The sequence below is a fragment of the Nasonia vitripennis genome, chromosome 4 (assembly GCF_009193385.2).
Source record: "Nasonia vitripennis strain AsymCx chromosome 4, Nvit_psr_1.1, whole genome shotgun sequence".
Classification (NCBI taxonomy): Eukaryota; Metazoa; Arthropoda; class Insecta; order Hymenoptera; family Pteromalidae; genus Nasonia; species Nasonia vitripennis.
Genome location: NC_045760.1, coordinates 5,188,508 through 5,203,751, shown reverse-complemented (window position 1 = coordinate 5,203,751; position 15,244 = coordinate 5,188,508). Strand labels below are relative to the sequence as shown.

General features: G+C 45.7%; 1 protein-coding gene across 1 annotated transcript; it reads left to right on the top strand.

Moving 5' to 3' along the window:
- Positions 1-406: 406 nt before the first annotated feature.
- LOC100115029 (ubiquitin carboxyl-terminal hydrolase puf) lies at positions 407-15,027 on the top strand. The gene is made up of 15 exons (XM_003427538.5): positions 407-1,147; positions 2,102-2,186; positions 2,270-2,627; positions 2,713-3,010; positions 3,097-3,834; positions 3,901-4,674; positions 4,752-6,649; positions 6,725-9,838; positions 9,924-10,315; positions 10,392-11,109; positions 11,187-11,377; positions 11,465-11,642; positions 11,716-11,882; positions 11,959-12,629; positions 12,718-15,027. Exons 1-15 carry the CDS (start codon positions 1,105-1,107, stop codon positions 13,662-13,664), a joined length of 10,572 nt encoding a protein of 3,523 aa, XP_003427586.2. The 5' UTR covers positions 407-1,104; the 3' UTR covers positions 13,665-15,027.
- Positions 15,028-15,244: the final 217 nt, after the last annotated feature.

Below are 15,244 nucleotides of genomic sequence, written 5' to 3'. Positions count from 1 at the left end.
CTCCACCGGCGCCTGTCGCAACCGCCATGCGCTCTCGAACTTGCAACTTCGACGGCGATAACGCGTTATTTAAACGTTGACAGCTCTCGTACGTTCGAACAATCGAGTCTCTTTACTCCAGGCTAGCCGTAAACGGGCTGAAGCATGAATAAAATTAACGATTTCTCGGGATAATCAAGCCGAGCACATGGCGAGTGTCGAAACTGCATAATAAAGTACGACGTGCGCTCTCTGTCTGTCTCTCTCTCTCTCTCTCTCTCTCTCTCTTTCGCTCCCATGCAATGCTAGCGAATCCGGTCATTCTTTCGCCTATATGTATACATATAATATGCGACGTCAGCGACAAAGACAGAGCACTACACACACACACACACACACTGTACGGAGTACAGTACAGAGGAAGAGATGGATCTCGGCGCGTTTGACTGTTTTTCGTGACGGTCACGCACGTAAAGCAGCGGGGCTGCTGCTGCTGCTGCTACTCGCCAAAAAGACAGTAGTCGACAAAGCGCGAGAGAAAGAGAGTGTACTGTGTATATGTATAGGTGTATTGCGGCGGGGCCACAGTGCGGGCTGCACTATATAACACATACTCGCGCGTATAGGTATAGGATAGCCGACGAATCGCTCGCAAGAGAGAAGAGAAAGAAGAGAAGGCAGCTCTATAGCATAGCGTTCTCTTCGTGTGTGAGTGTGTCCGTGTGTGCGCGAGAGAGATCAACATGGTGACCGAGGAGTTAACGAACTGCCGTCAGTGCTGCAGCTCGCGCCTCGACGGTTGAGGAGGAATCCCCGCCGCCGACGACGACGACTTGTTACTATATATACTTTAACTGTACTAGGACAACCGAGAGGTGCAAGAGGACGGGATCTGTTCCGTTTTTGCTGATTGCCATCAAGCTGCTGCTGCTGCTGCTGCTGCTGCTGCTGCTGCTGCTGCTCAGCGATACACGACGACAGTCGTCCTGGGCTGTTGTAGCCACAGCCGCCGAGAGTGGAGTACCTATGCTGATGATGTGATATGAACTTGATCTGATAGCGCACCGAAAGTAACTCGCGGGGCTGAGATTCGCGCGACTCCTCGGTACCGCTCGGCACGCAATCATGTGCGATGTGTGCGCCGACTTTCACGATCTTCTGCTCACCTGTAAGTCTTACATCAACTTGAATAGATACCTCGAAAGCCACCCGCGGGGGATAAATCTTTTTATCCCACACAAAGAAAAAGAGACGGTGCGCTCGTTGCTCCGTGGTATGGGAGACGGAGCGGGGCGATGCTGAACTTTGGGCATCATCTACGGGGACGCATGCATACGGGGCGAGTCGTTGGCGAGTCGTAGCTCGGGGATTCCTTAGAGGGGGGCAAGGAAACGGCTGTCGCAGTCTTATAACCTTAAACTTGAGGATTTCTGCCTTGACACAGGCGAAAGGGGTATGGCGGTGTCAAGCTGCTGCTGGGGGCTGGGAGTGTTGCCACTAATGGCACTGTAGGTTGACGATTTTCATGTTATGGAGCTTAGTTCTACGGGGATGTAAATTAAAGATGATAGTTGTACAGAGCTTTCTTACTCATAGAGCTGTGGCTGGTGGACTGCTTGTTTATGATTGTCATACCTTGATTTAAAAGGAACAGCCTGGGGGAGTGCATTTTTAGATTATGGATAGACTAGTCAAGTTGGGAAAGCACTGGGGATCTCCTCAAGTTTTTACCTAGAGAGACTGGAACCGTATAGCATTTTTTGCTAGCCGAGCTGTTTTTATTATTACTTTTTGTCATCAACACCCTTATATTTGCGGAAACAAATTCTTTGATGGGATTAGTGAAAGGAAGCTTAAAATTTTGAAGCCGCAGACTATGTTCAAACCTTTTGTGTATCTGATGGATTTTGAGAGCACAGAAGTGGAGAATTTTTGACAGCTGTGACATAAAAATTTATTGCATTTTTTATCTGTAAAAAAATTTCTTGTGACAGTATGAAAACCATAAATTTTAATTTCACAGAAATGACAACTGACACATTTTCACATGTTTTAAAAATAAAAATCTATAAAATTTTACTATCAACTTTTATTACAAACTGTTGATAATTTATTCTTACAGATGATGAGAGCGAAAATGAGGTAGCGAATCTTCTTGTTGTTGATGTTGATACAATATTACATTATGTGAATCAATGGGTTCAAAGGTAAATAAACTTTTTGTTCTTAGTATGATTAGTTGTGTTGGTAGTGATTCTAGTAACTCAAGTCAAATTTTTCTTCTTTACAGACAATGTATGTGCTGTTATCGCGATATAAAAAACTTTGATCGATTTATCAGACTGATTCATAACATTGTCCTTCGCACTCTGCAACAATTGCAAGAAATACAACAAGAGCAACAATATGCTGAAGGCAAAAAGGAAGGGACAAGCAGCAGCGATGGAGACGAGACTGATAAGAAGGAGAAAGAAAAGAATGTGGAGGAGAAGTCACAGAGTCCGCAATCGTCGAGACCCAAATCAAACTGGACTCATCAAGACAGAGAAAAATTATTTCATCTCTTGTCCAAGATTTTTTTATTAAATTTTCCCCTTTACATAGCCATGAAACATGGTGGAGCTATCAACCCTTTGGCTCCTGCAAAAGTAAGTAAAAAACTAGACACAAAAATTTCATTTCTTCAATGATTTACATTAATGTGCAGCAATTCAAATTGAAATATCTTTACAGGATGAGGGAGGATACTGTGAGTCACATGATCCAGAGGTGCCGGCACCCTTGATTCGTGCAGTATCAGTGTTCTGTCATCAGGGTGGATTTAATTTAATGTCAGCTTGTTTTGATATGGAAAATACACTGCCCGTTGGTCTTGCGCACTCTATGGTTGCAGTTATTTGTAATTTAAAGCTTTGGTTGAATTATGGTAGCGTAATTCAATTGTTTATACCTTTACGTAGTCGAGTTATGAAGTACATGTGCCGATTGACTGACAAAGAGTTGAGAACTCCAGCCGTGAGAACCATGGCAGGTAAAGTAAAAACGATATTTTAAAAAGCGATTCTCGCAGTAATTTATCACGTGAAAAAATATTTTATTTTCTACTTGTTCAACTAGATTTCATGTGGAGCGCGGTGAAAGATCCGATAGATGCAGTCCTGCCGACTTTCGATCGCGATGGTTTGGATTTGGCTTTCAAGTACTTTACTAGCACAACCCTGACGATGCGCCTGGCTGGCATAGCGCAAATCAACTCGCACATCACGGCCTTCAATGAGCTGTGTAACAGCGAGACCGTGGCAGAGATTGAGCAGGTCGGTCACGCTCTTGCCATGTGGCTCACCGAGAACAATATCATAGCACATATTTTCGGTCCAAACCTGCACGTTGAAGTGATAAAACAGAGCCACATTGTGCTGAGCTTTTTGGCGATGGAAGGTCGCATCTCTTCCATGGACATGGACATAATGTGGCAGGCGGCTCAGTTAAAGCACTGCGCTCGCCCTGTCTACGACCTGCTGGCACCGCTGGTCAAGCACCTAGCACCAACACCAGTGCTACATCTTTATTCGCTCTTGGGCAAGCTCGAGCCTAAAGAGCATACGGAGCAAAGTTTGTTTCTCGTGTCGGCCCTGATCAAGTTCATCTGGACGTCTAGCAGCGCTGCTTACACTAGTGCTCTCGCTATCGACAGCAGAGATCCTTTGAGGCATTTAACTGTCGATGAGGGAAGCACGAGCAGTGAACCAAGTGGCATGGAAGGCAGTAGTCCTGACGAGGAGGAGGAGCCAAGCCCCGCACCCTCGGAGGGCCCGTCGCCCAGAAAGCAGGCAAGAGGCGATAGCGAATGCGAAGGTTGGTATTTAGAAACATAGTATGATTTCACACATGAAACATAACTGTAACTCGTGTGTATTGCAGGTGCGTCGAAATCCAAGCCAGAGGCAATGCAAGCAGAGCCGTCATCTTTCGCCATGCAAGAGGCGCTTGAACCCAAGGATCCAACCAACTCGGTATCCATGAAAGATTGTCTGGAAGCTCAAGATACGGCGAGCAAACACACGAGTAAACCACAAGCAATGGATGACAAACCTGCTGGCAGTTGCTCAGAAGAGCACACGAGTGATGCGGACACCGACGATAAGTCTTGCGATGAAAATTCGATAGATCTTGTCTTGAGAAAGAAGAAGAAGGTTTTACGCAAACGTAAGAGACCGCAAAAGCGCTCATCCACCACAACGACGACGACTACGACCACTACTACCACGACGACTAGCATCGCGAGCCAAGACGCAATCAAGGATGCGGCGACAAAAAAGTTTTGCACTAATGAATCTCTCGAGCCATTTGCGGTCAATAGTACCTTGACACAGGTTAGTGAGGCGAACAAGAGCACGGAGGGTACAGATCATCAAGTGGTTGTCGATACTTTGGACAGAGTAAAGCAGGAAGCAATCGCCATGGACCATCCTGTGGGTGCTGACCAACAGGTGCCGAATACAGCCGCTGCATTGCTCGCTCAGAGAGCAGAGAAAAGTGTCAGTGCTACTAGTAGCGGAAACAGTAAATACGTAGCAGCGATGGCGAGGCACGAGGTTGTGGTTCAATCTGGATCCAGTTCCCACGACGAGGACGACAGCGATATCGTTGGTGTTGCCGGGGGTGAGGGAGCGAGCACTGTCACGTCAGAGCTAGGTATGTCACGCATTTTTTTTCTCTCTATAATTCTGTTCTACTCTAGTCTTAAAATAACATTTTTTATTGATTACCAGCTTGTCTGGACCACGCGAGCGGTTCGCGTTTCTTACCAACCTGTCTCGACGAGATGCTCTCCGATGAGGAAGGGTCCTACAGCAGTCGCATATCCAATAAGAGCGAGAAGAATATGGCTGACTTCGACGGCGAAGAAAGCGGCTGCGAGGAGGAGCTTGCCCAGCTTGCGGCTCAGCATCTTTCTGCAATTCACATGCAGGCCTATCATCCGCACCACGCACATTCGACGATGACGGTGCGTCGCTCGGTCTGCCGTGCGCCCCAAGTACGTACTGTTCGGCAAAGCGTCGCACGTCTCGGTGCTCAGTTCAATCTCGAGATGGTCTGCAAGCCTGGCAACACGCTGCTCTGGGATCTATTGCAAGACGATAAAATCGGACAGTTGGGAGAAGGTTTAGCCGTGGAGGCCGAAAAAGCTTTATGCAATTTGCTGTGCTACAACATCGATCGCTCGATACCGATGAAATTTATCGAAGGATGTCTGGAGAATCTCGCTTCGAATAGATCGGTCGTTGTGTCTCTGAGGATTCTTCCCAAGCTTCTTGCCAGTTTTCAACAATTCGGTACCATGGATGCTCACACAATCACTACGTGGGCGGATCGCGAACGGGGCATGATGAAGCATTTTTTCAACAATCTCAAGACGTACGCCAGCACGGGACCCAAGAGTCTCTACTCTCATCAGACGGAGGTACAAGTTCGTTTACAGTTCCTCTCTTCAATATTCTCGCCGCTTGGATCTCCCGACTGCTTCCGCCTGAGCCTCGAACAAGTCGACACACTCTGGCACTGTCTTGCCCAAGATCCATCCTGCGCCGACGAGCTCTTCAGCTGGCTGCTAAGCCAAGCCAAGTCAACTGAGCAGCACGCCCTCGGCATGGACACTTTGAAACATCTGTGTATGCGTAAACTTCCCAGTTTACCACCGGAAACGATAAGCATGACTGGTCTGAGTCTCTTCCAACAGCTCTGCAATCTAGCGAGGCTGGCAGCTGTACATCTGGACCGACCGCTTAGAGACGTGGACTCGGTTGGCATGGACTTTTTATGGAAGATCGCTTTGCGCGCCAAGAGCACCGAGGTGAGCATGGCCGCGATCCAGTACCTCAACGGTTACTACATGTCTCGTCAGCTTACCCAGGAGATCGAGTTCGTCTCGCAGTGCATGACGCATCTCGCAGCCGCTAGTGCTGACCTCGATAGTAACGAAGAAGCTAGCTTGCGCTGCATTCAGCGAGCTTTGCTGTTGCTCAGAACGCATCTCGAAGCTTTCCGAAAGCGATATGCCTACCACTTGCGCAGGTGGGCACTGGAAGGTAGAGGCGCAGGCAGCCACATCGCCGCTAATACATCCGAGAGAAGTCAGCAGCTGCGAGTGTTTGTGCAGCCAGCAGGCATTTCCGACAAAACTACTTTTACGCTTCTAAGCACGGATTACGTAGCGGATCTGAGAGCCGAGGTATCCAAGTGGTGGGATGACACCCACGCACGTCTCGTCATGGACGATAACAAAGCACTTGGTGCAACGGGCAAATCGGGTAGTAGTTCGGGATCGGTGCTGGGTTCACTGCTGACCGATGGGCCGATCAGGATGATTACACAAGGACAGGAGCTTACGATTGAATTTGATGAGAAAACGTTGGCAGAAACGGGATTCAAGGATGGACAGCTAGTTTTCATTTCGTTGGGAGCTGGAAGATGCAACGGAGGTGGAAGATCTGGTAAACGTGACATGGACTCACCGTCGTTGCTGCCGCCACCACCCCGGGATTCTCTACCCACACTCTTACTGTTGAGACCACAGTATTTCGAACAGCTATTTACACTGATGAGGACGTTAGGTGCTATGAAGACTGTTTCGAAAGGTGGTCAAGAAATACCGCACGCGAAAGCACAGGTCAGTTTTTTTTATTCACAATTTTCCTTAAAAGTATAAAAAAAAGACTCGGACTAACTTGTTCAATGCTTGCAGGTACTGTCTCGCCGAGTCTGGGATACACTAACTCTTCTTCCAACAAGCCCCACGCTGTTGCAAGGATTTCAAAAGCTCGACGATGCCTCTCTTCCAGAACTGCTGGACCCGTCAAATCCGCACAAACTCATGTATTCCCTTTACATCGTCGAGTCTCTCTCCAAACGTTCGACCCGTCGCGATATGATGTCTTCGCTGGCACACGAAGGTGGCGGTGATGCTAGTAGTGGTGATACCAGCAGCGGTGACTCGGATGACACACCTACCGATTGGTCCTCTACTTTTGTGCGTCACGGTGGCTTACGCCACCTCTTCGACATCTTCATGTCCGGCTGTCTGGAGAATAGCGACGGGAGTGAATGGCAGCAAGACTGTTTGGCTAGTCTGCTGAAACAATTATGTCATCTTGGAGTGGCGAGAGACGGCAAGAGGAGAAACAAAGCTGACAAACTCGCGATCCCACGATTAAGCAAAGAGCTCTCGGCTTTGATGGACTTAAAGACTGTGCTACCTAGGATAACGAATATACTCGAAGAGGCGTCGCAGCCACGAGATCCCAACCAGTATAAAACCGGACTTTTTGGTCGCTCGCAGGTCATACACTACGCCATGGCTCTGTTGGTGTGTTGGGTGCACAGCGACCCCTCGATTGGCCAGTCGCTCTTTGCCTCTGACAAGCCTTTTGGTAAAACGTGGCTTCGTAGACTCGTACTAGAGGATCCCGAGCCCGCTGTACGTCGCGAGGTATGCACTGCACTCTACAAACTCTGCCTCGGTAGTGTCGAGTCCGAAGAGGATATCTTGGCATCCTGTCTTTTGGATTCGTCACCTGCCAACCTTATAGTTCCCCTGCTTAGCGAGCTACTAGAATATCTACCGATCGCCGAAACGATGCAACCAACACGGCGGAAAATCGACATAACGATGCACCTCCACCAGGCGCTCGAAGAAGGAAAAGAAACGTATGGCCCAGCCTGCCGCGATTACTTTTGGCTTATTTGTCGTCTGATTGAATCGTTGCCCGAAGACGCCATTCAAGAGAGCACGAGCGAAAAATCGGGTAGCACAGTAGATCTGCAGGCCCTTGCCACCCGCGCAATCAAATCAATTCTGGCAAGGGATTATGTGGAAACGCGTCACAATACCGTTGAAGATGATGGCCTCGTGGGCTTGCTCAATCTTTGCTGCAACATTATGGCGCACAATCCACCTTGCAAGCAGGGCAAAGTTGGACAGAATTTGCTCAGTCGAGTATTCGATTTCCTTTTTGCTCTGCCAAATCCCAGTGCCAAACACATGCCCAAGTGCAAGAGTCAGGCGTCAAGATCGGCAGCCTTCGATTTACTCGTGGAGCTCGTGAAATCGGCGCCGGAGAACTATAGAATACTTCACAAAAAATTACTGACGCAACATAAACCGGGACGACATTCTCCCTATTCGTGGGATTACTGGCCTCACGACGATGGACGCTCCGATTGCGGCTATGTGGGCCTTACGAATTTGGGCGCGACTTGCTACATGGCTAGCTGTATGCAACATTTGTACATGATGCCCCAAGCTCGAATTGCTATTTTGGGTGCTGACTGTAATCGAGCCAATAAGCATCAGTTGACGTTAAGAGAATTGCAGAGAATGTTTGCTTATCTCCTCGAGTCAGAAAGAAAAGCGTACAATCCAAGGAGCTTTTGCCGTGTCTATACGATGAACCACGAACCTCTGAATACCGGCGAGCAAAAGGATATGGCCGAATTTTTCATAGATCTCGTGTCAAAGTTGGAAGAGATGACGAGCGACCTCAAGACACTCGTCAAGACACTTTTCTGCGGTATAATATCAAACAATGTCGTCTCCCTTGATTGTGAACACGTGAGTCGTACGCTCGAAGAATTTTATACCGTGCGTTGTCAGGTTGCAGACATGAGGAATCTTTATGAAAGTCTTGACGAAGTCACGGTAAAGGACACCCTAGAAGGCGATAATATGTACACATGCTCGCAATGCGGCAAGAAAGTCAGAGCCGAGAAGCGCGCTTGCTTCAAGAAGCTGCCACGCATTCTCTGCTTTAATACCATGCGATACACTTTCAACATGGGCACAATGTTGAAAGAGAAGGTTAACACGCATTTCAGTTTTCCCTTGCGACTCGACATGTCGGGCTACATGGAGAAAAAGTTGATACCGCGTCACTGCCAGCAGGAAAACGAAAAATCCGAAAATAACCAGAGTAATAAGGACCAAGATATGGAAGGCAGTGGTACCAGCGGTGGAAGCCAAGAGAAGCAAGACGAACACTGCCAGTACGATTTGATAGGAGTCACGGTACACACGGGCACGGCCGATGGTGGTCACTACTACAGCTTCATTCGTGACCGCACGTGTCCAAATAAGGATAAATGGTTCCTCTTCAATGATGCTGAAGTCAAGCCGTTCGATCCCAACCAAATTGCAGCTGAATGCTTCGGCGGTGAAATGACCAGCAAGACCTATGACTCGGTCACAGACAAATTCATGGACTTCAGCTTTGAAAAATCCAACTCTGCGTACATGCTATTTTACGAGTGGTGTCCCGATCCAAGCGATTCGCCACTCGTCAAGGAGGACGAGGCTTGTGGGTCCAGTCCCACATCCCTTGAACCACCTGCGCATCAGCAGATTCAGCAGCGACCGAGCAGCCCAGCAGCAGATGTGATGCCACCGCTTGAGCTCAATAGAGAACTGGAAGAATGGATTTGGCAGGATAACATGCATTTTCTTCAGGACAAAAATATCTTCGAGCACACGTACTTTAGCTTCATGTGGCAGATTTGCAACTATATTCCGCAGACTCTCATTGCCGCACAGCCGGATGTTACGGAACTATCAGCTGAGCTGTCGGCGTCGTTTTTCATGGAAACGTTTATACACGCCAAGGAGAAACCGACCATGGTGCAGTGGGTCGAACTTTTGACAAAACAGTTCAATAATTCCCTGACGGCTTGTGCGGGTTTCCTAGAGAAAATGGCTGCGGACTCGTGGTGGCCCGTCCAAATTCTAGTCAAGTGTCCGAATCAGATGGTCAGGCAGATGTTTCAGAGGTTGTGTATTCATGTTATATCGAGACTGCGACCATCTCAGGTAAGAATAAATCAGGACGTATTCTTTTATCTTCGTTCGTTACTTATTTTCGTAACTTACTTGATTACGCCTTTTCGTTTTATAGGCGCCGTTTTATCTCGTATGCGAAGCGGATGACGATCCCAGCACTGTCGGCATGCAGTCCTGTGTGACACGCTTTGTTCGCATGCTGCTCTCGTTGATGGAACACGCCAAGCAGCATTTGAAACATCTCACCGAGTATTTCGCCTTTCTTTACGAGTTCAGCAAGATGGGCGAAGAGGAAACGATGTTCCTTATAAAAGCTCAAGCGATTTCGACTATGGTTAACTTCTATCTTGGCCACAAAACGCACGAGTTTGTCGACGCCATCAGCGAAGAAGAAGAAGAGGAAGAGGTTGTGGCTATATCCACTGAAAAGCTGAGGCCTGCATCTTTGGATAAGATGATCACCTTGATTGCAACGCTGGTTGAGCGCAGCCGAGTTCCAGATCACAGGTAAAAAGCCTTTTCTCTTTGAGTGTAAATAATTTAAATATTGGCTTGCACTAATAAAAATTATTTCGTCGTTAAGGTTAAACTTGTCAAGTTCGGATTTTAATGCGGTGGCCGGTGGCAAGGGCTTTCCATTCCTCTACCAACAAATCCGTGACATGATCAACCTCAATCAGACGCGCAATCTCATTCAGTCGCTCTGTCGATGGAATGACAGACTCGCTATCCACATAGTAACCATGATATTCCAGGCCATCACCAAGCATACGGATGTTTGTCAGCCCTTCTTCAAGATTCTTACTCTGTTAACCGAGGGCAGCAGCCCACCGGGACTGCCCTGCATGACACAGTTGATTCTCAGTCGCGTGTGGGAAGTAGCAAGGATCGCGCCTCACGGTGCCCTAGAGTGGCTTGCTCTCGCCGTCACACGTAGCAAGCTCGCGCACGCATGGGTTCTTCAAGGTATGGATACCTGGCTCCAGCACTTCCTTATCGAGCACTCAAATCAACGAGTTCGATCAGCTGCCGCTTTCTTGCTGGTCTCGTTAGTACCCTCGGCGCACTTCCGACAGGGTTACAGAAGTGCGCACAGGCTGGGGCTTAGCTGTGCTACGGCAAGGGAACTGTCGCTCACCAACGAGGGGACCGTGGTTCTGCACCAGATCTACACGGCTCTGCTAAGACTGCTACAACCGGCAAGGCATTACACGGATTTAAACACACATGGAACTATGAAACTCACTGCCTATTTCGCATTAATGACGTATTGCGTCGTCTCTACTACTGAGAAACTCATGGTACGTTTTTTAACTTGATTACTTGCATTGACTTTATTTCATTTGTTCGACAAGACTAATGTTTGAATTTTTTCCAGTTTGGACAATATCTAAATGATCTTTGGACGCTTTTCCATCCAAAGCTTTCAGAACCAAGCATTCCAGTACATCATAACAAACAAGCACTTTTGCTTTTCTGGTATCACGTTAGCAATGATTGTCCTGAAAACGTTGCACTCATTCTTCAAAATCCGCACATTACGAAAAACATAGCATTCAATTATATTTTGTAAGTTGGTTTTTACGTTTTCGTTTCCAAAAATGTTGCTTTAAAAAAATCTTAAAAGTAACGTATTTCTATGAACTTGTATTACAGAGCTGATCACGAAGACCAAGATGTTGTTCTTTTCAATCGTGTAATGCTTCCTGCATATTATGGCTTACTAAGACTTTGTTGTCAACAGTCGCATACATTTACAAGACAATTAGCTGCGCATCAAAATATACAATGGGCTTTCAAAAATATAACTCCTCATCCTACTCAATATTCAACTGTAAGTAATTTTTCAGGTCACCTCATTTTTCCATCTGTACGAGTTTATATCAAAATCCCTTACTTAATTTTAGGCTGTGGAGGAACTGTTCAAATTAATGCAGCTCCTAGTTGCCCGGCATCCGGACCAAACTGAACAAGAAGAGGCTGAAGTTGCATCGTTCAGGAGAGGAACTTTGTCTTCCTATCTACAAGGACTGGATGGACGATCGTGCTGGGCAACTCTCATATCGGCATTTAGGTAATTGTAGCATAAAATGCAATTCTGAATAATAAAATAGAATACAAAAAATTAACGTTTAATATATTTTAAACAGGATTTTAATCGAGTCCGACGACGATCGCTTGTACGTCGTATATAACGGCGGTCTTTCGATGGCTCTTGAAGCTTTCCACATGTTGCACATTATGTACCACGAAGCCACGGCTTGTCACGTTGCTGGTGATTTGGCCGAACTCATAGCTATCATTGTCGAGCTAGTTCGTTGTGTACGAACAGCTCGCGATGGACCCGACGCTCGCAACATTCTCGCGAACTGCAAGGAGTGGCCGGATGTGCTGCGTAAACTTGCCACTCTCCTAAATACCTACAACCCCTCGGATATGCGCAATCTAGCGATAGACTTGCTTAAGGAGCTCGTGATGCTTGTGCCGACCGACGCAATTCTTATTCTGGCGCCACTGCTTTCGCATTGTCACGCAGCATTACAAGAATCGCACGCAACAGTACCTCCAGGTCCGTATTTACCCAGGCGGGCTACGCCGGCCGGAAAAATGCCGTCGAGGCCGGCGAGGCCTATGGTACAAATGGCTGTACCACATTCACAACTCGAGGCAGCCAAAGGTACGGATCTCGAGTATGACAGTGCGCTGCTGGAATTCTATCTGCCTTATCATGAGCTTATCGATGTAATGTGCAGACTAGCAATCAACAACGATTGCATGACGGAGATTCTTATTAATCTAAGCGCTATGTTAGGTTTCGAAGGTAAGCAGGATTTTATATTTTTACAAATTTTCCAATTTCTCTTTATCTTAAAAAAATAATGATTTAAAATATTACCTGTGTTATATAGGTGTTCCACTGCATTTAGCTCTATTTCCAAGACTGTGGCTAGATGTGCACGCGGCAAGTCACATCGACAGGAAACATATAGCCGCACTACTTCGCTGTTCGTATACTGTGGATTATGTGGATGCGGTTCTATTGGACGAAAGGTCGTCGCTAGCTGTGCCAGCGATTCACGCTTTTCTCAAGACCTTTTTCCCCAAGCTCGCTAGCCACGTACTTACCGAGCAGACATGCTCGATCATCGACAGCCTCGTGAGCACGCTTACATCCATGGTTGAGGTTGTCGATGTTCAGGAATCCGCGCACAGATTGACCGGTGATCTGCGAGCCCTGGCTCTGGTCTACAGCAGTGGTGCCGATGTCAAGCCACCACCTACGCTACACTCTGCACTCGAAACACTGTTGACGCGCACTAAAGCGGCGAGAGCCCGTCTCAAGGAATCGAAACAACCTGATGCAGAAGCTCCCACGAAGAAGCGCAAGTTCAACACATCGGATGAAATTGAAGACGAAGAGGATGACGAGGATGACGAGGAAGAGGAAAGCACTTCGAGCCCTGGCATGGAGGACCAGAAGGAGTCCAATGAGTCACCGCAGTCAACTTCAGCGACAACGGCAAGCACGGTGGCAACTACAGCTAGCACGACATCGATGGCGACTTTAAGTACGCCTTCGGTGACGACTGCTACGGTATCAGATTCGCCAGCGACAACAAGCATCAAGGATAAAAGCAAGGAGCAGGAGGAGGCGCAGGCCGCCAAGCCCAGCGAGGCGGAAAAGACTGACCAAACCGATGCCAAGTCGAGCTCGAGTCTGATTACTGCAAGCAGCACTACAAGCAATTGGAACAGTCAGTTATGCAGGTCTATGAACAACGTGTCATGGTTGGACATGCTCGAAAAGACTATTGCGAATCTACAGATGATCGTGCAGTTCCAGTCGAAAAATTAAGACTTGGATACAAGTGAAGGATGAGCGGAAGTCGTGCGCATGCTATTTCGAAAGGCATTTAATAAACGACACAAGATTTACTGCGATTCTATCGATGATAACATGGAGACTTTCTTCTTGATGAGGGACGTTAAATCATGTGTGGGTGGTGTTCGATGCAAAGACCGATTGGCTCGAACAAGACGAGCCTCGGTGCATCCATGTTCATTATCAGAGACAGACGAGTTTTACACGTGTGTATGCGAACACAAACGCATGCGTGTACATAAAAAGAAAGGAAGATAACAAATACATGTGTATAGTTCACTACTTAGTTACTTGTCGAGTGTACTTTTAATGCGTTACATCTCGTAATCAAAGAGTGAGAGCAGGAGAAGAGTGAACGACCGGTTGAAAATGTATGTTCGCGTGTACATGTAAAAAATAATTCGTAAGATAAAGCAAACAAAAAAAGCGTCTTTAATCGAATACAAAGATTGAACAAAATTATGAGTCGATCGGGAAGCTTTGTAGTTTTAGTTGAAGCGTGCATTATACAATTTTCTACTATCAGCCGTACTCATACTTTTTTATTTTACATTTTTCTCCTAATCTAAATGTATCGTAAACCATTTTATTAGTTACTTTTTTAAATAAAGATCTATAAGAGTTTGTAAAATTGAAAAGGTAAGTATGTTGTTTCAGGTAAAATTGCAGTCTTTTCGGTCGTCACTTATCGAATCACGTGCTTCTCTTTTTTTCATATTATTGGTCATATCATTCCGTCAAAGCAAATGTGACTTGGGCCATCATCGTGTTACACAAATCACATGCGTCTGTGATTGTTTTTAATATCAAATATATGTTTGTACGATGTAAAAAAAATAAACTGTCGACACTGATTGTTCGATTGATTGAAATATTTTTTTTCTAACAAAGGGTAGTAAACGAAGTATTAAATTGTCAGTTTTTTTAAATTAGAAGTATTATTGGAAATATATTTTTTAAATATCATTTTACGCGTAATTATTTATTATTGTAAATGTAAATTCAAACAAAAATTGTAGTAATAATGCGTACACTGCGCTTTTTTTACCGAATTATAGATTACCAATTTAATTTATTGTCAATTTAATTTATAATATACTACTGTCTAATGTAACTGAATGCTGACTGAAAATAGTGACAGCTTTACAAAGTTCAAATATATACATTGTTATCCAGCACAAATTTGACAAACACAATACTTTTTATTTTCTGCACTTTCCTAGGCCATAATTAATGTTCAAGTAATTAAAAATTTATGCATTTCAATGAAATATTCTGATTTAGACTGTTAATATTCATTGCTATATTATGTAGGAAATAAACGATTTTATAAAAACGTGTAAATATATAAAATAATTTCATTATAACTTAAGTTAACTATTTGAAAAATATATTTCCTCTCAGCAGAAAGAGTATAGTGATAGATTATAATAATTAAGTTGCAGCTACCGATGTTGAAGAAAAAAAATTTTTCACCATAAATAATCATTAGAAATAAAAAAAAGTAGTGCCACAGTGGTTATCGCAAAATCTTTTTATATTAAACTTTAAAG